General features: G+C 35.9%; 1 protein-coding gene across 9 annotated transcripts in view; it reads left to right on the plus strand.

Annotated features, from left to right (window-relative positions):
• The window catches only part of UBE2E2 (ubiquitin conjugating enzyme E2 E2), a 471,670-nt gene that overhangs the window by 362,782 nt on the left and 84,771 nt on the right, over positions 1-24,117 (plus strand). For all 9 annotated transcript variants that reach the window (XR_012015007.1, XM_072792955.1, XM_072792951.1 and 6 more), the window contains one exon: positions 22,783-22,915. Coding sequence is in view for 8 of the 9 variants with exons in the window: in XM_072792955.1 (XP_072649056.1) it covers positions 22,783-22,915 (133 nt within the window). In the remaining variant the exon portion in view is untranslated. The remainder of the gene's footprint in view (positions 1-22,782; positions 22,916-24,117) is intronic.

The following is a 24,117-nucleotide window of genomic DNA, read 5'->3' on the forward strand; positions in this document are numbered from 1 at the left end:
TAGAGGATTACTTTGTGGTCTTTCAAAATGTTCCTTTTCCCACATATTTTTATCAGTATCAGTTTGCTTTTCTGTCTGCTACCTGGTGGGATTATCTGTCTCTAAGGTAGGTGCTTGTTTGTTGCTTTTGTTTTTGAAATTTAAGAAATAGTATTTGTATTTTGACAGTTCAGATATTTTCTTAATACTGATATGAACATTGAATATAATTATACTTGAATAGTATAAGATTTATGAAGTTGGCAGTAGAAAACCACTAAAAGATACCCACAATTTAAGCTTAATGAATCTAAATCATTTGATTTTTCATTCTACTATGTTCAATGTTTAATAAGCTATTTTTTGTTATAGTATAGTCATGTATACTAGAAAAGCTGTTGTGAGTTGCTGCTACCTACATCATACATAAAGTTATAGAAATAATCAGATTGGAATGTTCTGACATTAATTGATAAGGTCCAGAGTTTATTATTTCCAATTGTACTGTTGATTTAACTCTGGAAGTTTGTGTGTTAAATTCCTTTTTTTTTTTTTTTCACTAAGAAATTTTGTCTTTATTTTAACATTCAGCTGAAGAGGTGTAATCTTTAACAAAATTATAATTTTAAAAATTAGGTTGTGAATATTTAGCATGCTCTGGTCCTAAACAATGTAATTGTGTTTGCAGTGAATAAATTGTTAACCTAAAATAGAAAGAACTCTTCCATGAATTAGGATAGTTTTTTTTTTTCCAAATCCTCAGCCAGCTGTGAACATACAACTAAATACTATTACAGTTCACAGAGAAAACAGTATATTGTGTGCTAATATATTTTTAGGAGCTTTTACATGATTGTTTTTGGAGTGGGAAAATACAACTTAAAGAAGTAGACAGGGATCCCTGGGTGGCGCAGCGGTTTAGCACCTGCCTTTGGCCCAGGGCGCGATCCTGGAGACCCGGGATCGAATCCCACGTCAGGCTCCCGGTGCATGGAGCCTGCTTCTCCCTCTGCCTGTGTCTCTGCCCCTCTCTCTCTCTCTGTGACTATCATAAATTAAAAAAAAAAAAAAGAAAGAAGTAGACACATTTCATAAAAATACCTAAATACCTAAATAATAATAATACCTAAAAAATACCTAATAAAAAATACCTAAAAATACCTAAATGTTCTACATATGTGTTTTTGTTTTCGTTTTGTTTTTAAAAATAAATTGGAATCACTGCCTCTACCGACCCTGTTTTATTGTTCCCCATTAGTTCTCACTGTCAGACAAACTGTGTTTACTTGTTTATTTGTTTAGTGTTATCTTCTCCTCATTAGGATATAAATTCCATGAACTTATGAAGGAGTTTGGATTTGTTAGATGCTAAATCTGCATTACCTATGTGACTGACACATAGGAGGAGCTTAGAAGATATTTCTTGAATAAATGAATAAATAAGCAAGTAAATTGATTTCATTTACATCATTTTTTCTTTTTATTTAACATATTTTAAGCATTTCTTTATGTTACTAAAGAGTAAAACACCTTTTTTTTAAGAAGACATAGTATGCTGAAGCAATTAGTGTAAATCAAATCTGATGGAGATGTTTTAGTTACTCCAAGGTGGGGTAGGGGCAGGGCGAGAGGGAGAAGAGAGAGAATCTCCAGGCTGACTCCCTGCTGAGCATAGAGACTGTTGTGGGCTCAATCTCAGTACCCTGAGATCATGACCTGAGCTGAAACCAAGAGTAGGCTGCTTAAAAGACTGTGCAGCCAGGTGCCCCTTTTCACGTTTATATGCATTATGCAATATATCTTATCTAAACCTAATTAGATTTTATATTCATCAGGGTTTGAACTGGAATAGGACAAGAAAATTCAATTCTGCCAGCTTTTAAAAATATAATTGTGGGGCACCTAGGTGGCTCAAGTGGTTGGGCTTCTGCCTTTGGCTCTAGATCAGTGAACCTGGGATTCTGGGATCAAGTCCCATGTCGGGCTCCCTGCATGGAGCCTGCTTCTCCCTCTGCCTGTGTCTCTGCCTCTCTATGTCTCTCATGAATAAATAAAATCTTTAAAAAATAAATAAAAATATAATTGTAAGTTATAAGTCTATTCTGTCACATTTTAGTGGTCTCAGACTGATCTTTTACTCCTGCTCTCTTACTTTTATCTCCCACTGCCTTGTTTCTCTCTTTTTACTTTTCTTCTTTCTATATGCCCAAGAGTAGATGAGAGGATAAATGGTCAAATATGTAGGTATGCTGGAGTAACTATTGCCCAGTCAATCCCACTTCTTTCTCAGGTGTCTCAAACTTTCTCATTGTTACTCTTTTCCATTCTGTACTAATCTCCTTTATAACTTAATGAACAGATATTTGTAGGCAGGTATATCAAGGAAAGTTTGGAACTGATGAGTAATCATATATTTAAAATTTAAACATAAATGTGCAAGCTGAATATTTATTTGTACATACAGAAATTTTTAAAAAGAAACTCAAGAAAGACATTGCTTGGGCAGCCTGGTGGCTCAGCAGTTTAGTGCTGCCTTCGGCCTAGGGCATGATCCTGGCAACCCAGGATCAAGTCCCGCATTGGGTTCCCTGCATGGACCCTGCTTCTCCCTCTGCCTGTGTCCCTGCCTCTCTCTCTCTGTCTCTCTCATGAATAAATAAAATTTTTTTAAAAAAAGACATTACTTTTATCATTTCCAGTATCAGATTTTAGATTAACTTTTTAAAAGAAAATATGGAATGCTTCACAAATTTATGTCATCTTTGTGCTGCTGGGTCCATGCTCATCTCGGTATATATAGTTCCAATGTTATTATATGTGATGCTCGAGTAAGCACAAATTCACTTTTATTTTGGAATAACTTTAGATTTACAGAAAAGTTGAAAAGATAGACCAAGTATTTCCATAACACTTCACTCAGTTTCTCTACTTAAGTTTTTGTTTTGTTACAAGCATAGGTCAAAGACACTGTGGGTTTGATTCCAGACCACTGCAGTAAAGCAAATATCATAATAGAGTGAGTCAAATTATTTTTTTAATTTCCTAGTGCATATACAAGTTAGGTTTACACTATGCTGTAGTCTATTAAGTGCAATAGCATTTTGTCTAAAACAAAATGTACATACCTTAGTTAAAAGATACTTTATTGCTTAAAAAATGTTAACCATCACCTCAGGTCTCAAGGAGTTGATCCTTTAGCTGGTGGAGGGTCTTGCCTTGTTGTTGATGGCTGCTGATTCATGGGTAGCCGTTACTGAAGGTTGGGGTGAGTGTGGCAGTTTCTTAAAATATGACAACAGTGAGGTTTGCTGTGCATCCATTGACTCTTCCTTTCACAAACAATTTCTCTGTAGCACGCAAAGCTGTCTGAATGTATTTTACCCACAATAGAACTTCTTTCATAATTGGAGTCAATCCTCTCAAACTCTACCACTGCTTTATCAACTAAGTTTACATAATAATTCTAAATCCTTTGTTGTCATTTCAACAGTCTTCCCAGCACCTTCACAACTGGTAGATTTATCTCAAGAAACCACTTTCTTTGCTTATCTATTAGAAATAACTCATCTGCTAAAAGTTTTATCATAAGATTGCAGCAAGTCAGTCACATCTTCAAGTGTCACTTCTAATTCTAATTCTCTTGCTGTTTCCACCACATCTGCAGTTATTTCCCCCACTGAAGTCTTGAACTCCTCAAAGTCATCCATGAGGGTTGTCTTGTTCATGTTGATATTTTTACCTCTTCCTATGAATCATGAATGTTCTTAATGACACCTAGAATGGTGAATTCTTTCCTGAAGGTTTTCAATTTACTTTGCCCAGATCCATCAGGGAATCATTATCTATGGCAGCTGTAACCTTACAAAATGTATTTCTTAAATAATAAGACTTGAGAGTCAAAATGGCTCCTGATTCATGGGCTACAGAATGGATGTTGTGGTTAACAGGCCTGAAAACAACATTAATCTTCTTGGAAAACTCCATCAGAGCTCTTAGGTGACCAGGTGCATTGTCAATGAGCAATAATATTTTGAAAGGAATCATTTTTTTCTGAACAATAGGTCTCAACAGTGGAACTTAAAATATTCAGTAAAACATGTTATAAATAGATGAGCTGTCGTCCAGGCTTTGTTGTCCCATTTATACAGCACAGGCTAGAGTAGGCACAGAATAGATTTAATGTAATCTGTAAGAGCCCTAGAACTTTTGGAATGGTCAGTATTGGCTTCAACTAAAAGTCACCAACTGCGTTAGCCCATAACAAGAGAGCCATCCTGTCCTTGGAATCTTTGAAGCCAGCCATGGACTTTTTCTCTCGTGCTGTGAAAGTCCTACATGGCATCTTCTTCCTATATAAGGCTATTTCGTCTGTATTGAAAATCTGTTGTTTAATGTAGCCATCTTCATTAATTATCTTATCTAGATCTTCTAGATATTTTGCTGCACTTCTGCATGAGCACTTGCTGCTTCACCTTGCTTTTTTATCTTATCAAGACAGCTTCTTAAACCTCCTGAACCAACCTCTGCTAGCATCCAACTCTTCTGCAGCTTCCTCTCCTCTCCCAATCAATAAGAGTTATGGCCTTGCTCAGGACTAGGCTTTGGCTTAACAGAAGATTGTGGCTGGTTTGATCTTCTATCTGGACCACTAAAACTTTCAATAAGGCTGTTTTGCTTTGTCATTCATGTGTTAACTGGACCAGCATTTTTAATTAAGAACTTTTCCTTTGCATTCACAACTTGGCTGTTTTGTGCCTACCTTTCAGTCTATCTCAGCTTTAGACATGCCTTCCTTAGCAAGCTTAATCATTTCTAGCTTTTGATTTAAAGTGAGAGATACGCAGCTCTTCTTTTTATGTGAACACATAGAGGCCATTATAGGGTTATTAATTGGCCTAATTTTATTACTGTTGTGTCTCAGGAAATAGGGAGACCCATGGAGGGAAAGAGAGGGAATGGCTAGTCACTAGCACAGTCAGAATGCACACAGTATTTATCGATTAAATACACCATGGGAGTGGTCATGGTGCCCCAAAACAATTACAATAGTAATATCAAAGACCACTGATCATCATTACAAATATAATAATAATGTGAGAATTACTGAAATGTGACTCAGAGACACAAAGTGAGCACATGCTGTTGGAAAAATGGTGGTGCTAACATACTTGTAGCACAGAGTTGCCACAAACCTTAAATTTGTTTAAAAAAAAAACAGTATCTGCAAAGTATAATAAAATGAGGTATATCTGTACTTAAAAAAGAATAGAGCATAAAAAGGCACAACTACTAAATAGTATGTCATCCTAGATGGAATTCTGGAACAGAAAAAGGACATTAGATAAAAACTAAGAAAATCTCAATAAATTAAGGACTTTTAATGATACTAATGTACAATATTGGCTCATTAATTGTGACAAATGTACCATACTAATGTAAAATGTTAATAATAAAGAAAACTGGCTATTGGGCATATGAGGACTCTATACTGTATCTGCAATGTTTCTGTAAATTTAAAACATTTAAAAAATTAAACAGCTTAAAATATAATCCCTCCACACACACACAGAAGTTAATCATCTGTTTATTCAGTACCTATTCTCCCCTCAACTCTTTGGTTGCTGTTAAAAGTGTCAATTCCTTGTGAATTCATATTCAGTCAAAAAATACTCTTTGGCTATCTGCTGAGTTCCAGACACCATTGTGGGTAACTAGGATGCAAAGATGAGTAAGACAAAACACCTGCCCCCTTGAGATTCCAGGCTGCTGCTGAAGGCTCAGGACAACTTAGCCTAAGGTAAGTGCTGTAACAGAGACAGAAGTCATGGCCTGTGGGAAACCAAGGGTAGGGATCATTTATTTTGCTGGAGCTGGAGTGAAACCAAGTGTTAGAAAATGACTAATTCTGATAAAAATACAATAGACTGAACACCGAAGGAAATTTAAACAAGTATCTGACCATTTGAGGGTGGTGGCAAGTGTATAGTGATGTTCAGAAGAAACTGGAGTAATGAGAACTGTTTCCCGTGGTGACTAATTACAAATAGAACTGTAAGATTTTTAGTCCCAGCAGGAAACAAGTTCAGCATAAGCCAACAGTTTTCTTACGTCAAAAATTCATGTGACACATGAAAATATTAAGAATATAACCCTCAAGAACAAAAAGATAGTATTCCTGTTCTCCCAAATGAGAAGTTAGTGTATAGCAAAACAGCAACTCCAATTCTGTTCTCATTTGGTCATCCTTTTACCTATTATGTACAAAGAATCATCTTTAAGTTAGATAGACCAAAAATTAGAGAAGATTCAGAGACCCAAAAGAAGCATAAATATGAAGACTAAACCCATTTTAAAAGCCACAAAATTGCTTGGTACAGAAAAAATTGCTTGGTACCTCCCTAACTCCCAGTAATTGAAAGGTTATTATGAGAAGGGCACTGACGTTTTGAACAGAGATAGAGAGAAAAGACCTTAAATTGAGCCAAAAAAAAAAGTGCAAGAAAAATTTCCTAATTTAAAGAATTAAACAGACATACTTTAAAGTCAGTGATGGGAGGAAACTGCCCATCCTGATTTAGGGAGATGTCCTCCACTTTGCTGGAGGTCTAGGAACAGAAAATTGTTTCCAGCTATTCAGATAAAGAGGATACTTTTTGGTGTGAATATGTTATTAGATATTAGCAAGTATATAAAACAGCAGTGACTGTTTAGTGATCTTAACACATAAATATGACAGCTACGTTAGATTTGGGTTCCCAAAGGAAAATTAAATCCATCAAAAGCAAAGAATCCCAGCTGGCATAAGCACTTGACAGATTCAAAGAAGATAGTTTCCTGTAATCTGTTCTGTTCTCAACCTTTTGTTTCAGCTTTAACATTTCTATCCCTTCAAATGCTATTCCAGCCAGTCCACCTGTATCAGATGAATAATAGCTTTTTATAAGTAGTAGCAATTTTTTTCTGTATGTAGACAGTAAGAGTGCCCATCTTTAGAAGTAATTGTTTTCCTTTAGAATCAGACTACTATTACTTTTTTTCATTTGAACTGATGACTGAGTGCTTTCAGAGCTTTGCTTTTCATATACTACATCTATTGTAGTCACACTATGTCCTTAGCGTTTGTTTCAGTTTATAAAGAATACAGTTCGCCTTTTTAATGCTTCAGCCACAATTAAATCTTCCCTAATGGTTAGGAATTGGTCTTTCCAAGGCTGAGGAGGTGTTTTTAATTATTCATTCCTCGGTTTGTTTCTTACAGCAGCCTCAGCTGTGCTTTATTATTCAAAGGTTAATGCAAGCTGAGAAGTGGGTAAATTAAATCTGCTTGGCAGCCAACAACCCTAACTTATTAGCAGACACTGTAAGATGGGGATGGGCAGTATAAGTTATTTCCAGCATTGTAGCACTGCCAAAAGCAAAAACCACTAAACCCCTCAAAGATAGCCTACACTGACAGGAATTATTACGGGATACTACAAATGGGTAGTTCTTAAATAGCAGAGCTTCAGTAAAATCTCTGTTTATTTTGCTTACAAAGAAGGCAGTGACTGAAATCATAAAGGTAATAATAGCTTCTGTAGAAAATTGATGTAGATACCATGACTAATGAACTTTGTATAATATTAAATCACTAAGTTGAGTGCTGGAAGTCCCTTCCATAAATGTTTTACAAGGGCAGACTACAAAATCTTTCATGAAAGCAAGGGGCATAATGGGCTATCCTTAGACTAAGCAGTATGAAAGTATTGTCATAGCTCCACCCCTGCAATTATTGTGAGGAATAAAATGTTTCTAGATCCTTTTGTTTGCTTTGCTTTTAAAAACATGTATTCTTTACAGAATCAGGAATTTTTAGACTCTTAAGGATGCCTCATAGAAATGTTGGCACAAATTATATAGGAAGCAGAGGACACAACTCAGTATATTTTATGAATACACCAAAAGGCAAGAAGTAACTTCTTAGTTTTCTCTTTGGTGACTTTTTCTCTCATCTCTACTAAGGTGTTTTGTGGAGCTATCTCTTAAAAACTCTTCCTCCAGTCGAGGCAACACTTCTGCTGAGAACTATCCCAGAGCTCAGTCAGGTACCTTCCATTCCTTCACTGGAGCAAACAAGATAGATATACCTATGCTACCTGCCCTGTTCTTATTTCCTTTCACCAAAACCCATCTATCTTCGGACCTTTGCTGATCAGCTAACAGGAAAAAGGAGAGGAGATGAACTCTATACATGTCATTAAAAATCTCGATTGTTTTTTTAACACAGGGCCTAACATGAAAGCCACTATAAGGTATTAGGAAATCCAGGTTTATGTATTAAATAGGGGCTCGGGGAAGAAAAAATAGAATAATCTCATTTTAGAATAATAATCCCATCTAACATAGTTGTGGTTAAGGGTAAAGACTGTGATGCATGTGAAAGTGGTTTGTGAACTCTATAAACCTATCTAGAGATTAAATATTGTTAAATACTAGCTAAATATATAAATATTAACTAAATTGCTAAGTGTTTACATGATGTCAGGATTTATGTAACTCAGATATGCTTTTTATTAGTACTTGTCTGTAATTTTGGCCAATTCTACTCTCTTAAACAGAAGTGTGGAAGCTAATACTAGCACCATTTAGTTTATCATCAGTATTGCCTTGTCTTCTGTTTCTCCCACTTCCAGTCTACACAAAGCCTTGATGTCAGAGCATTGTGTGGGAAAGAAGATAAGCTTTTGAATGAGACAGTCCTAGATTTGAAATCCATTTCCACCATTTACTGTGTAACCTTTGTCAAGCCATTAAACTTCTTTGACCCTTAGTTTCAGATAGCAGTAATTTTGCAGAATGGCAATAATTCAAACAAATATATGTTAATGGTAATAGTTAACCATTTTTAAAACACTTTTTGCCAGGCACTATACTTAACACTTTATGGATATCTAATTCTTATGACAGCCCCATAATGTAAATAAAGTTTCCTTTTCCAGATAAGAAAAATGAGGTTCACAGAAGTATAAAAAGTACCCAGCAATCATGTCTGACAAGTAGAAGATGATCAGTAAATTATATCACACGGATTTCATTGGGTGATTACCTACTTAGAACCTTCCTTCAGTGCCTGTCCACCTTTAATGTACATAACCAGTCATCTGAAGATCTTTTTCATTTTTATTTATTTTTTTAATAATAAATGTATTTTTATTGGTGTTGGAGATCTTTTTTAAAATGTAGATTCTGATAAGGTAGGATTGAATAATGCTCTTGGTCTCTAGACCACACTTTTAGGCCCTCAGTGACTTCACATTCTGATGTCATTCTCAACCCTAGGTGCTCGTTAAATTCTGATTCAATTAATCTGGAATAAGACCCAGGCTTTTTTTTTTTTTTTAAGTTCCAGAAGCAGTTCAAACTTTTCTTTTAAAGCATTGGACTCCCTTTGTTCAAAGAAATCATGTGCTGAGTATATACGTGTGTTGGGGCAGGTTGTAAACACAGTAGAATTTCTCTCACTGAAACTCAGGTAGGGAGGGAAGAGAGAGATTAGTGATCCCAACAGACCTCATTGGATCCCTACAGCTTCTAGAAGCAACAAATTTGAAAACTACAGGTCTCTAGAATCCATATCCAATTCCTATCATGGCATTTGAAGCCCTAGATTATCTAACCACAGCTGGCATTTTTGCTGTTCTCCCAACAGGAAACTCACTTTCCTCCTCTCTGCTTTCCATGCAATGCTTTTAACCTGTTATGCCTCATCTTCCTATACATTTGGAAATCTACTTTATCTTTCCAACCTGGTTTAATTGCCATCTTTTTTATGAAGCCTTTCCTTAGAGAAGATACACTTCATGTTAGAAACCACCTGTGGGATATGTTCAAACCCCATCTGATAAGTCTGATGTTTCTTTTTCTCAGGTTACTGCTGAAACAAGAGCTGGTAGTGCTTTGGTGTAAGAAAGCCTACCCACCAGCAAATGAAATCATTCTTTTTACAGGATTCCCATCGCATATTAATTATAAATACCATAGAGCACATACATCTTGCCTTCTCCTGTGTTGCCCAGATAAGAAGCCCCTTGGGGATCGGGACCGTTTTTCATCTGCCCAGATCATAGCACAGTGCTCTACATATAATAAGCACTGAAGAAAAGGTGGGGAACTCTTGAAAATAAGTGTCAGCACCCAATAGCTAGCATTTTGGTCTTGGTGGAGATCTTGATCTTCTGAAGTAATCATAGGGAGATTTTTAATTAAGTCTGCTAAATGCTGTCTTTCATTGACAATCATTTAGTGTCTTTTAATGCGGGATTATTATTTACAGTAGGGTCTGTTTTAGCCATTTGGCACCTTCCTCTACAGGGCTGACATTTAGCTTTTCTTCTCCTGAACTTGGGCGGAAAAAAGTCCCTCTATATTTTGTTATTTGTTGTGGTTGAAGTGGTAATGTGTGTGTACCATGGAGGTGAGAGAATGAATTTTAAAGCCATTATTATTATACGGCATCTGAGAATTTGGGCTTGGTACAATGTCAGTTGTTTTTATAGAATGGAACGTGAAAAACTGAAGTTATTCTTTTTTTTTAAGTTATTCTTTACTGAATTATAAACCAAGATAGCCAGGACTTAGCAGTCACTTGTCATTTTGTTTCATGAGCTCCGTATTAAATAGGGAGAAGTATGGGGGACAAAGAGAGACATTAGCATACAAGGTGTCGTACACCAGATACAGAAAAGGGAAGTCAGATCCCCTAAAAAGAAACGCTTCCTATTTCCATGTCTTGGGTCCAGGAGTAAAGGATCAGGTGAGCTTCAGGACCCTGATTCAGCCCTACTAGTTTCTACTTAACCTGATAATATTAATGGCCTAACTTTTATAACACTTACTACAAGCTGGGCAACTGTTCTAAGCTGTTTATATATATTAACTCATTTAATGCTCACATCAACTCTATGAGGGAGCCACTCTTTCAAAAGCGAAGGAACAGTAGGAGACTAAATAACTTGCTTTAATTCACACAGTTAGCAGAGCCAGGATTCAGACCCCTGGGTGTCTTGATCTGATGCCCAGTCTTTACTACTATGCTATAATAATAGACTAGTCTTTTACTAAAGATGTTTATTTATTGGGATCCCTGGGTGGCGCAGTGGTTTAGCACCTGCCTTTGGCCCAGGGCGCGATCCTGGAGACCCGGGATCAAATCCCATATTGGGCTCCTGGTGCATGGAGCCTGCTTCTCCCTCTGCCTATGTCTCTGCGCCTCTCTCTTTCTCTCTCTCTCTCTGTGTGACTATCATAAATAAATAAAAATTTTAAAAAAAGATGTTTATTTATTATTGTTCCACAAACATTTATTGTATATCTGTGTGTGCAGTTTACTTTCACCATTGGCCTTCTAGTTGACCTGCTGGGGAGACAGCCATGATGGTGGGTCCTGGAGCCAGATAACAATGTCAGGGATACAAAGAAAAATGCAGGTTGTGGGATACCACAGCCAACATTTTTGGGAATAAATGAGACAACCATATGAAGAAATTACTGTTTACCATTTTCCTATCCAAAAACAAAAGATTTCTCAGCCAATGAAATTATTGAATATTCAATATTGAATATATTGGAGGTATTTAATCTAGTTGGGTAACAAATTGCCTTGATATAAAAACTATGTACAAATAAACAGATTAAACCTTAACTATCTTGTCTAAGAATAGTTAACTGTGGCTAAGATCTGCCCCATCAGAACTTTCAAATGAATTTTTACTTTGATACAATATTAGAAGTGTTAGAAAACAATAAAGCTGCATTTGGAATACCAGGGATCTTTACACTCTGTCCTCTGTGAGTAGTAACATTTTTGAGAACTAAAACATTTTGGGAAGGATTTGGCTTCCTCCAAACTGTGTAGTGGCAACAGTGGCTTGCACCCTTCTCAAAAGCTTATTTAACCTGCAGATAAGATCAATAGACCTATTACAGCTCTACCGCCTTCCTGTCTAACAAATGCATGCGGGGGGGGGGGCGATTTTAAATAATACAGAAACATTACTTGCTACATTGGCCAGCTCCCATGCCAAAATTGCTCACAGTACAGAGAAAGAGGCTGATTCTGGAAGTCCTGAGTACCTTTAGACCTTTCATCTCTTACACAGAATAGAAAAAAGGCACAAGCATCAGGGTGGGAGGTGGGCAACAAAAGCAGGGTTGCAAGAAGTGGTACATTTGCTAAGGAAATGGAGAGAGCAGCATAAGATCAGTGTTTCTAATTTTGAAAGCTAAATATAAAAATAATTTGGTAGATAAAATAAAAGTGGCTTTTCACCAAGTCTGAATCTAGTCCTTGAAACATGCCCAGGATAAAAAGGTAAAAGAAAACCCAAGTGTTAGTGTCTATCTCTGGTCTCCTGTCTTACACAGGGCAGTTCATCATAATGGTAACTATATAGTTTTTACAGTTGGGTCTTCATACTTGAGTTGACAGCAGTTGTGAAACAGGAAGAGCCTCTCCTTAGGATTAGAAGGCTGAAGTTTTCTTCTATGGGTGTGGTCTTGAGCAAAGCATTTCACTTTGCAGAACCTTAATTTTATCACTTTTGAAATGAAAGCTTTGATAGAAGTGATTTTCAATGGGAGAGGAGCATTTTCATTTTTCAAGTTATAATCCCCCACCAAAGACATGCTAAGATTCACTGCACTGCTGAAGGAGGTAATTTTTCTATAAGGTATGTTGAGAAGGGGAGAATAAAAAAAAGCTATGAGTAACTCGATTAACTTATTTCTAGAGTCCTTTTAACTAACTAAAGGATTAAAAATCTTATAATTTAGTATTTTAAGTAATTCTGCTGGATTTTATGCCTAATTGTCTAACTCAGTGAAATTCCAGTCCAGTTCTAATGCTTCTGCTTCTTCTGTGTTGTGAAGAAGTTGAACTAGATGGTCTCCCAAGTCTTTATAATTGTAATCTTATTTCTAACAACCCACATATATAAGATAAGATTTGGTTCTTTTTGACTGTGACTGTCTTTGTCCTTATAAGTGAATATATCTTATAAAAATGAAGCTTAGGAGGAAAAGGAACGATGTGCAGTTTTTCCCTGTAGTCTTTTTTCCTGCTTCCCAATTTCTCTGTTTCTTCCTCCTCATTATTTCATACAGTTATGTCTTAAAATTTTAAGTCTACTGTGAAGCTGTGTACTCACTGCAATCTATTACACATTGAGAAAAATACACAGATCCACCCACCCCTCACACTGTACATGTAATTTAGAAAGAAGCAAGAAGTCTAAGGTGTCATCAACTCACTGAGTCCTTCTTCCTCAATAACTTACAGAAGGCTAGTTTTACTCACTAACAAAGCCATCTTACTAGTTATAGCCTTCCCTGGGGAAGGAGGTTTTGTGATTATTAAGCAGTAATTATTCTTTGTTTAAAAACCTGTTTTTCTCCAGTTTCTTCCTCCCTGCTAAGTTGTTGACATAGGATACAAAGTAAATGATAGCAGTGACTTTTAAGTACAATTCGGTAAAAGATCTCTACAGTCAACTGAAACCTTTTTTGTTTGTTTATCTTTACATCTCAAATCTGGAAAGTGTAATTGAGGAGAGAGGTCCTTCCCATTAATTAAGCACTCATTTGCAAAAAATATAAAATAATTATTTTTCTTAGAATACTTCAAAAATAAGGACCAGACTGCTAAGGATTAGAAAGAAAATGTATGAAGGAGAAAATAGTCATCTTTCAGTTTGGCTTACAGCTTAGTGTACAAAATGGATCTTTTCTATCACCACTGTTGTATGCTAACCTCCTAACATGTTGTGGTCTACTTTGATGTTATTGGTCTTCAAAAAAAATTAATACATATAAATATAGGAAACCTCAGGAGTTTATAAAATACCATTCATTTGTCCTCTCAGGAGCTATGATCCCGGCCTGTTTTCTCAATACCCTCTTAGCTGTAAGAATTTCTTTGTTTCCTGTGACCCAGAGAATGCTGTTTCTTAATATTTCTTCTTTTCCCAGTATTAAAGGTCCCATAAATTACTTTTTATAATGCTGTTTTTGCATAGAATGTTACCACTTCCAAAGGAGTACTAAGCCTTTTAGGGTAAGGGAGCTGTCCCCAAGGAGAATGTAGCTAAGTTGAGGCCCAAAGGACAAAAAGCATCTTATCCAAGCCAGGAGTCAGGAAAAATCCCACCTCCCTTGAATGTTGGGTTTTTTTAAGATTTTATTTATGTATTTGACAGAGCGAGCACAAGCAAGGAGGAGGAGCAAGGGGAGAGGGAGAAGCAGGCAGGGAGCCCAGTACAGGACTGATTCCCAGGACTCCGGGATCATGATGTGAGCCAAAACAGATGCTTAACCAACTCAGCCACCCAGGCACCCTCCCTTGAAGGTTTTAGAAGTAAGTCCAGTATGACTGGAGAATGGAGCTGAAGGAAACAAGAGTGGCCAGGGATGAGGCCAGGGAGGTCAGCTGGAGCCAGATCTTTTTGAAAAACTTTAAATGCTTGAAAGGAATTTGGGCCTGATCTTGAAGTTATTAAGAAGTCAGAGAAAGCAGGAAAACAAAAGATTTCATTTACAGGATTTTCTGGAAATTGCCCTATCTGCACTTTGATGGATGAATTGGAGAAAAGCAAGACTGGAAGTGGGGAAACAGCATGCCGATGCCATCATCTAAGTGAGAGCTAATGCAGCCAGTAGACAGATTACAGAGGTGGATTCTACAGGCTTTGGAGGATTTTAAAGAAGAGAAGGAGGAAGCATAGACAAGGATGACTCTTGGATTTCCCACAGGATTAGAGATTCCATCAGTATTTGATAGATTGATTGTCAGAGGCAGATAATGGAATACCTAGAATGAAGATGAAGAAACAAGGTAACTGAGAGTAGAAACCTTGGAAGGCAGACATTGAAGAGATATCATTGATGAGGACAAAAAGAATTGGAGAAGTACCGTAAAGTGTAGAGAGAGACTCGGAGAGATACCTGAGGAAGAGAGCTTTTTAGGAATCAGGGAGTAGAAGCCACAGTTTCAGTAAAATGAAAACAGAAGCCATTGTTGGATTTAGCAACAAGTAGATCAGCTCGTGGCCCTGAGAACAGTCTGAAAACATTTTCCCTCCCGAATCTCCACACTTCTACATGTTTTTTTTCTCATTTCATTCATACAGTTTTGTGGTATTTCCCTTCTTCAGCTCTCTTTCCTACTATCCTTATCTGTAACTGGCCTAGGCCTTGCTTTCACATTTTTTTAAGGGATGGGCTATTCTTTTCCTTCCCGTTTGTCATTAGAGAAACATACGTTATTGTGTTATAAGCAAGAAGCTCAATATTCCTGCAGCTGTTTACTCTCAAAGGGATTTTGGACATATGTGCAGCATGTCATTTGCCTGTGAACATTGTGCTCACTATGAAAGGGATGAATTCAACTATTTGGAATCTGACATATAAGCAGAGATTTCCAGAGCTCTTGAGAGAAATCCCTTGTAACTGTCTTCTCTTCACCATTCTGTCCCCATCAATTTCAGGTTAGTGTTGGCACATGGGAGATACTCTGTGAAAGCAAATTTCTTGTCCTCTGGAGCCAGGATCCCTAATTGCCTAGGCTGCCTTACTCTTTTTTTTTTTTTTTTTTGCCTTACTCTTTTTCTATCTTAGAGTCAGTGTTAAATGAAAAGGCAGCAGACAGAGCCAAAAACTCTTGGTCTTAGAGTCACAGCACACTGAAAGTATTCAGATGTATTTAAAAATCTTATGATCTTAAATACAGTCAGAGTTTAATCCTTTTCAGCATTTTTATTGTTAAGTGTGTAATATTTTATATGTACAGAAGGGCTCATCCACTGTAGGCAGCAGCATAGAAAGCTGAACGCAGTTTACAACATTGATTCTCTAACAGAATTTCTCTTAGTGGCAACTTTGATTATTCAACTAATTTGTAATTTGCTAACTGACATTTGCATTTTAATAGATTTATCTAATTGGATTTTATTTTGAATGTAACTCTCTTAGCTGTGTTTATCTTCTTTAAAAAATCAAACCTGAAAATAAAATTAAGAATATTGATCATTTAGAATACTGCAAGTGAGGGGATCCCTGGGTGGCTCAGCAATTGAGCTCCTGCCTGCCTTGGCCCATGGCGTGATCCTGGAGTCCCAGGATCGAGTCCCACATCAAGCTCCTTGCATGGAGCCTGCTTCTCCCTCTGCCTGTGTTGTGTCTCTGCCTCTCTTCCTCTCTGCGTCTCTCATGAATAAATAAATAAAATCTTAAAAAAAAAGAAAAAAGAATACTGCAAGTGAGAAAACAGTGCTAAATATCCTCATGCCTGAAAATCCTGGTGTGAAATAAACATTCCATTCAGCAACAGATTGGATTTCCTGGAAGTGGCAGCTTTGATTTCTGTTGGTTTCTAAAGTTCTGCCCTATCTAAATATATATCCTAAGATTACGTTGCAAGATGATGATGGTGATAATGGTGGTAGGGGTAATGATTATTAATGTATGGGTCTTGGTAGCCTGTTTCCTAGTCCTAGGATCTTGAAATCCTTATAAAATCAGGCAATTAATCTTTTGATTGTGTTCATGAGCTTCTGGATTATATATCACAAAGCATAACAACACCTAGAAGAGCAGCTGACATTGGAAGCATACCATTTGGGCCATTACAGACCCCATTTTCGAAGCTCTGGTAGGTATAACTCTACTAAAACTTCACAGTTGCTCTGCAAGGTTGGTGCTGTAGTTGCCTCATTTTGTAGATGAGGAAATGAAGACATTGAAAGATTATATGGGGTGATTACATATTCACTCAGGGCTCTACAGAACTTACATGGTAGAACTAGGATTCAGAAGAGCAAAGTCTGACTCAGAGTCCAGTTATGTTCTTCATCATTCGCTCTATTGTGCAGGTGACCTCGGTACTTTTATTTGGTTAACTTAAGGGGGAAGTGATCATTGAAAATATAAAATGGTCTGCAGGTTCTGCTTCTCACTTTTTTGGTCCAAAGTCTATAAAAGCCCATTCTTCTATTTTATATAAAACCAAATAATTCTGACATATTAAAAAAAAAAACATTTGGTCAGTATGTACTACTGGAGCAGTAGGTTTATATTGTCCAATATATGTGACCACTAGCCACATGAAGTTATTTAGATTTAAATTCCTTAAAATCAAATGAAATTGAAAATCTATTTCCTCATTCTTACTAGCTCCATTTTATGTGCTTAATGGCCACATGTGGTGAGTGATTACCATACTGGATAAGGATAAGAACTAAAACATTTTCATTATCACAGAAAGTTTTATTAGACAGCACTGCTCTAGAACAGTTATTGTTGAACAGAAATACAATATGAGCCACATGTGTAATTTTAAATTTTCTAGGAACCATATTAAAAAAATAAAAAGAAACAGGTGGTTAGTTTTAATATATTTTTAGTCCAATATATTCAAATATTATCATTTAACATGTAATTAACCAAAAGTAATGATGTATTTTACTTTCCTTTATACTGTCTTAAAATTTGGTATATATTTTACAGTTACAGCATATCTGAATAAGTAACCACATTTCAAGTGCTCAGTAGCTATATGGTTACCATATTGTACAACCCAGTTTTGTACTTTTATTCCAGAGTTTCTTAACTGGGACATATCAAAATGAGAATAGGACAGAGGGCTTTGTAGTTTAAGAACCACTGCTATAAGCTTTGGGATTGCAAGTGGTACAGACATGCTACTTCTAAGGTGATAGAGAAGGGCAGATCAGACTGCTAAGACTTAATTTGTGTATATTAAAGAAGTAATAAAAGTTTTAGATGCATTTTAAAACACTAATCTGTGTTCAAGATAGTTTGTCACTACTAATACTGTTTGTTTTTTTTTTTTTTTAAAGACACATTTGGACAGTGTAACCAACTCAGAGTGATACTGTTACCTATGCTATTTAATCCATTGTTGATAACTGTATAGATAGCTTACTGACTTCAAAGAACTAATAAAATTTGGTATTCTGACTGAGAGCCAAATAAAATTTAAAACAAGCACTAATTGAATGTGAATAACTTACAGGCATTGCCTGCTTCTGTGAGATATCTCTTGACTTCTACTTCTGAGTCTTTTCCTTGGTGGCTGTATTTAGTGACTCCTCGGTTAGCCTATATTATATAATTAACTGTGATGACCATTCTTGGAAGGTCATCTTAAAATTTCTCAAAGTAACTCAGAGAAATTATATCTTGGTATTTAGGTAACGTGTCTATGCACATTGTTTCATAGCTGTGTTCTCTCTGTGTGTATTTTTTAAACTAAATTCTTCATCTACCTTGAAGTCATGTTGTAACTACAAACCTATAATTTACTCTACTTTTAAGTTCTTCCTTCTGATAAACTTATCTATTCATATTGGGTCTAATTATAGCTCAGGGCATAACCATGTGTATTATTCATCTGAATGAGTGAGTTTGTCTGGCAACAAGAGACTGTTGTTGCCAAAGCTTTATTGTCATCTGGCCTGAATATATTTTGTCTGTACTTCACTGTCAGCTTCAAGAGAGGTTAGGTAAAAAGGAACATGGGGCAGGAATGTTATACTCTGGCCCCTTGCTTTGCTTCTCAGTATATTTCAGCACTTTGCAATAAACTTGATTTTATTTTGCAGGGGTTTTGTTTTGTTTTGTTTTACTTCACCCTTTTCAAATAAGAGAAATTAAAACTAGAGATAAAATTGAACTCTTCTTCAGTCTCATCTCAGAGCTGTCCCATCACTCTACTCTTTTCTCTTGTTCCCTGCACAACCACTGTCCTGAATATAAGCCTATCTATCCAGTTTGTTTCTTCAAAGACTTTAACATAGATATGTATCCATAAACAATATAAAATATTATTTTATATTTCTAGTTTATACATTAGGATCACACTGTATGTGTGCTGCAACTTGCTTTCCTCCTGTAGCATTTTGGTAGACATTATTTGGGGCATACTTGTTCTTAATATGAAAACTTGGGGGGAATCCCTGGGTGGCTCAGCGGTCTAGTGCCTGCCTTTGGCCCAGGGCGTGATCCTGGAGTTCCAGGATCTAGTCCCACTTTGGGCTCCCTGCATGGAGCCTGCTTCTCCCTCTGCCTGTGTCTCTGCCTCTCTCTCTCTCTCTTTCAGTATCTCTCATGAATAAATAAATAAAATCTTTTTAAAAATATATGAAAATTTGGTACATATATAAGAACATATCAAACACGTAAGTTATAAGACTAATAATAAAACAGATAACTCCTGAATCCAACATACGCACTGAAAAGTAGAACATCACTAGAACCATTGAAGTTCCTGTGTGTTGCTATTACCATCTGATTATACCCAGGCAACTACTCTTTTGGGCTTTGTTCTCATTTATTTTCTTGCCTTACCACATATGTATGTATCCTTAACAATCTGTTTTCTTGTTTGCTTGTTTTTAAACTTGGTGAAAATAGTATCATACATATATATATATACATATATATATATATATATATATAATCCTTTAGACTTGCTTTTTTATTCAATATGACACTTTTAAGATTTATCCATGTTAATCAGTATATTTTTACTGTTGTGTAGTATTCCTTTGGGTGAATTTATTCCTTTTTCTGTCAATGGACATTTTTGTTGTTTCCAATTTTGCTATTAAAAATAGTGTTTCTGGGCAGCCCTGGTGGCGCAGCGGTTTAGCGCCGCCTGCAGCCCAGGGTGTGTGATCCTGGAGACCCAGGATCAAGTCCCACATCGGGCTCCCTGCATGGAGCCTGCTTCTCCCTCTGCCTGTGTCTCTGCCTCTCTCTCTCTAGCTGTGTCTCTATGAATAAGTAAATAAAATCTTTAAAAAAATAATAAAATAATAAAAATTAAAAAAATAGTGTTTCCATGAATATTCTTGTGTATGACTTCTAGTGCACATGTATAAAAATTTCCCTGAGGTATGTACCTAAGTTTGCAATTGAAATATTGGAACATAGGAGTGTATAGATTCAACTTAAGTAGGTAAGTCCACTTTCTTATCCAAAGTCATTGAAAGCTCTTCAGCAACGTGTAGAAGTTTTTGTTTATCCACATCCTCATCAACACTTCTTTTTGTCACACATTTATTTTTGCCTATACATTGTGTAAAATAATATTGAACTGTAATTTTAAGTTTCATTTTCCTGATTTTAATGAAATTGAATAAATCATATGAAATTATTGGCCATTCATGTTTCTTCTTTTTGGAAGTGCCTATTTTGTCTTTTCTAAGGGATTGCTAGTCCTTTTCATATTGATTCATAGGAATTAGTATGCTCTGGACACTAGAATTTGGTCTATTTTATGTTATCCAAATATCTTTTCTGTTTCGTTAGGCAACCTCTAAAACTTCTGACTTTTGCATTGATGTGTGCTTAATCCATCTAGAACAAAGTTTTGTACATTTATTGAAGTAAAAATCCAGTTTTCTCTTAGCCATATTCAAAAAACTGTTTTCTTAGCCCCATTACTTCTGACATGTATCAGATTCCTGTAATTGTGTGGAAAAGTTTGAGGAGTTCCTTTGAACTTCCAAACACATGTTAGCATCAAGTTGTCAAGTTTCATTTTTTAAATAACTGTTAGACTTTTGATTGGAATTGTATTGGATCAGTTTGGAAAAAGTTGATATCTGTAGGATGCTGGTCTCCCTACTCATAAACTTGTTATCTCCCTCCATTTATTTGATTCTCTTTGTATTTCAATAAGTTTTATTATTTCCTCCATTATTAAAGTCTTAATATTTTTTATGAAACTTACCCATAGTTTTTTGGGGTATTTTTAATACTATTATAAAAGATTTTAAAATATATTTTCTGGGATGCCTGGGTGGCTCAGCGGTTGATCATCTGCCTTCGGCACAGAGCATGATCCACGAGTTCTGGGATCAGGTCCGACATTGGGCTTCCTGCGAAGAATCTGCTTCTCCCTCTTCCTGTCTCTGCCTTCTTTCTGTGTCTCTCATGAGTAAACAAATAAAACCTTTTTTTAAAATGTCTATTTTTGTTGATGTGTTGAAATGCAGTTGATTTTTCATATTGATTTTGTATCTAGCCACTTTGTAAAATTTTATTAAGTTTAATAAATTGTGTATAGGTTTTTCTGTGTACATAAATACTGCAAGCACTCACAGTTTTATTTTTTCTATCCCAATCCATATACCTATTATTTTTTCCTTCCTTGTGTCTTTCATACATGAAAGATCATGAATATGATCTCTAGTACAGTAAGGATTAGAAGTAGATCTAGTGGGTTTTAAAGGATATGCTTTTGATATTTTGCCACTGAATATATCAGTTGCTATGAAATTTTTGGTAGATGCTCTTTATCAGGTTAAAGAAGTTTCTATCTTAAAAAAAAGAAATGTCCATCTATTCCAATTTTGCTGAAAGTTTTTTTTTTTAATCATGAATGGCTATTATTGAAGTCTATTGAGTGCTTTTCCTACACCCATTGAGATTATCCATTTTTTTTCAACTTTAAATCTCTTAGTTTGGTAAATTACATTAATAATGTTCTATTATTAAACTATCCTTGCATTCCCAGAATATATCCCAATTTAGTTAAGATGTGTGCTTTTTTGATATACTGCTTAAGTTTTTGTAGATGTAAACTAATTTCAAAATAAAGAGTAGTAGCTAAATTTTTGTTGACAATCAAATCTTCCCCAAAGGGTTGCCCACTTGGCTACAGTATGTGAGAGGCGTTTATGGCTATTAGATGCAGGTATTAGCTTGAAGTAGCAAAAAAAGAACACTGAAAAGCTAAATTATAATCTCATTTTGCCCTTCTGTTCATTTGAGAATATAATTAACTTGACTCATGCAGGCCTTTATTTTCCTTAGTGAGTTTGTCTGAGACTCAGGCAGATGTTTACTACTAGTAGTCATGTGGCTTCACTTGAATTCCTATTAATCCATCATCATTGAACCAATATATACTTAATAGGCTCTAAGACAAGGCAAAAAATATATTCCTCAAGGACCTTCTAGGGAGAGACAGAAAAGTAAACACTTTAAAAACAATTACAGGAATGCCTGGCCAGCTCAGTTGGTAGAGCATGTGAATCTTGATCTTGTGGTTGTGAGTTCAAGCCCCACATTTGGCATAGAACTTACATTAAAAAAAAAAAATTCTTTTTAATTAAAAACATGGTTATAAAATACAATGATACATCTTGTTTTCTATAAACCAAACTATTCATGATACATAGGGGTTAAGGGGGCAGAGATTCTTTGGCTGGAGAGAAAAGAGAAAGATTGAGATGATATATGATATTTGAGCTGAGTTTTATAGATAATGAACATTTACTGATCTCCCTGAACCTCATTTGTATTCTTAGTTGTTAACAAAGGAATTAGACTACTTTTTATTAGACTTTTTTTTTCTCTAATGGCCCTTCTGTCCTTCAAAAAAGTTGTTTCTTTCACCCTATGACTATATCCTCTTTTTCAGGACCGTATGAATAATTTCATGCTTTATTAAACATTTGTGCTCCTACCTCTGGTCTTTGATCCTAGGAATCTTTTGTTCAATAGGTGCAGGGTTGTGAATGTCAAAACAGAATCTTCCTAGTTCTGTTTTATTAAGTAATACCAACATCTTTTCTTTATAGAGTATTAATAATATTGACAAATGAATCATCATACAGAATTACCCTGTTTCTGTTGTGTTTTTGTGGAATTGCTCAATTTATTGTTACCATAACTAGAATTTTTTAAATTCCAGGGTTTACATAATCTCTAAGTACATTTCATTTGTATGTCTTATTTCAGTGCTGGACCCAAAGGAGACAACATTTATGAATGGAGGTCAACTATATTGGGACCCCCAGGATCTGTCTATGAAGGAGGGGTGTTCTTTCTTGACATTACCTTTTCACCAGACTATCCGTTTAAACCCCCTAAGGTCAGTATAAAGTGTTCATCCATTTTTAGCAATATGTATTGTTGTATATGTATATACATATACATATTCTTAAATATACATATCTAGGAATGCATGTCTATTCTGTTAACATAGACAACTTCCCAGGGCTAATTGTGTGGAAAAGGAAACCAAATGTGAAAAAATATAGGCTATTTCCTACCCCATCTCCTTACTCATATTTCATTGCTTTTTCTCATCATTTCTCAATGTCTCTTTTCTGTGGTTTATGCTATAATGTAACATAAAGCAGCATATTATGAGTGGGACTAAGTGAGTGATAATGGGCTTATGCCAGCCCTAGAACCCAGGAAACCAGACATAGCCTGAAGCTGAGGCCAGAGCCAAGCCCCAGAGCCAGCCTGAATGTGGAGGGAGCCCCATCAGGCAGGTCTCAGGGCACCAGCTATGGAGTTTTGATGCCTCCACAGTTCAGCTGATCACATGAAGTACACATGCGCTAGAATGGAAAGTATGACCTACAAAGACTTGAAAGTGATGCCAAGAAAATTTATTGAAAAAGTATTTGTAATAGTTGATTAATATAAATAACTAATTAATGACCCATAGGGGAACTTACACTTATTTAAGACAAGATTATATACTTTAAAAATTCTTCACATTCCTTTCTACTGCCTGTAAGTCAGTTATTTGATGAGTAAATTTATTCTTCATTTTGGAAAGGTAAAGTCCCTAAGGACACTGACTGTGTATTGGCCACCAAGAAAAAAACTCTCATTTGACCTGACTTAATCTCTCAATGCAGAGGGAAATAAAACTTGCTTGAGTTGTAGTTTAGAATGGACAGTTTTAAAAAAGTAAAAATAGGACTATACCTTTACCATGAATTTCTGTAATTCCCCTCCCTCTCTTTTTTCTCCCCTCTCTCCTCCTTCCTTCCTTCCTTTCCATTGATGCTTGGATATTGTTTCTTACCACAGCAGAAGTAATAACTATAATTTTACCAAAGAAGGAACCCAGACACAGAAAAACTGAGTAACTTTCCTAGCATTACACAGCAAGCAAATAGTAGTGTTACCAGTACTTGAACCCAGAAGTCTGACCCCAAAGCCTGTGTTCCTTTCTATATTACATGATACATTTATCCGAACTGACAGAGCTGGTGACATTGGTGATCACCCATACTTGCATTAGGTTTGGTTTTCAGTGATAAAGCCATAGTA

The sequence above is a fragment of the Canis lupus genome, chromosome 22 (assembly GCF_048164855.1).
Source record: "Canis lupus baileyi chromosome 22, mCanLup2.hap1, whole genome shotgun sequence".
Taxonomy (NCBI): Eukaryota; Metazoa; Chordata; class Mammalia; order Carnivora; family Canidae; genus Canis; species Canis lupus.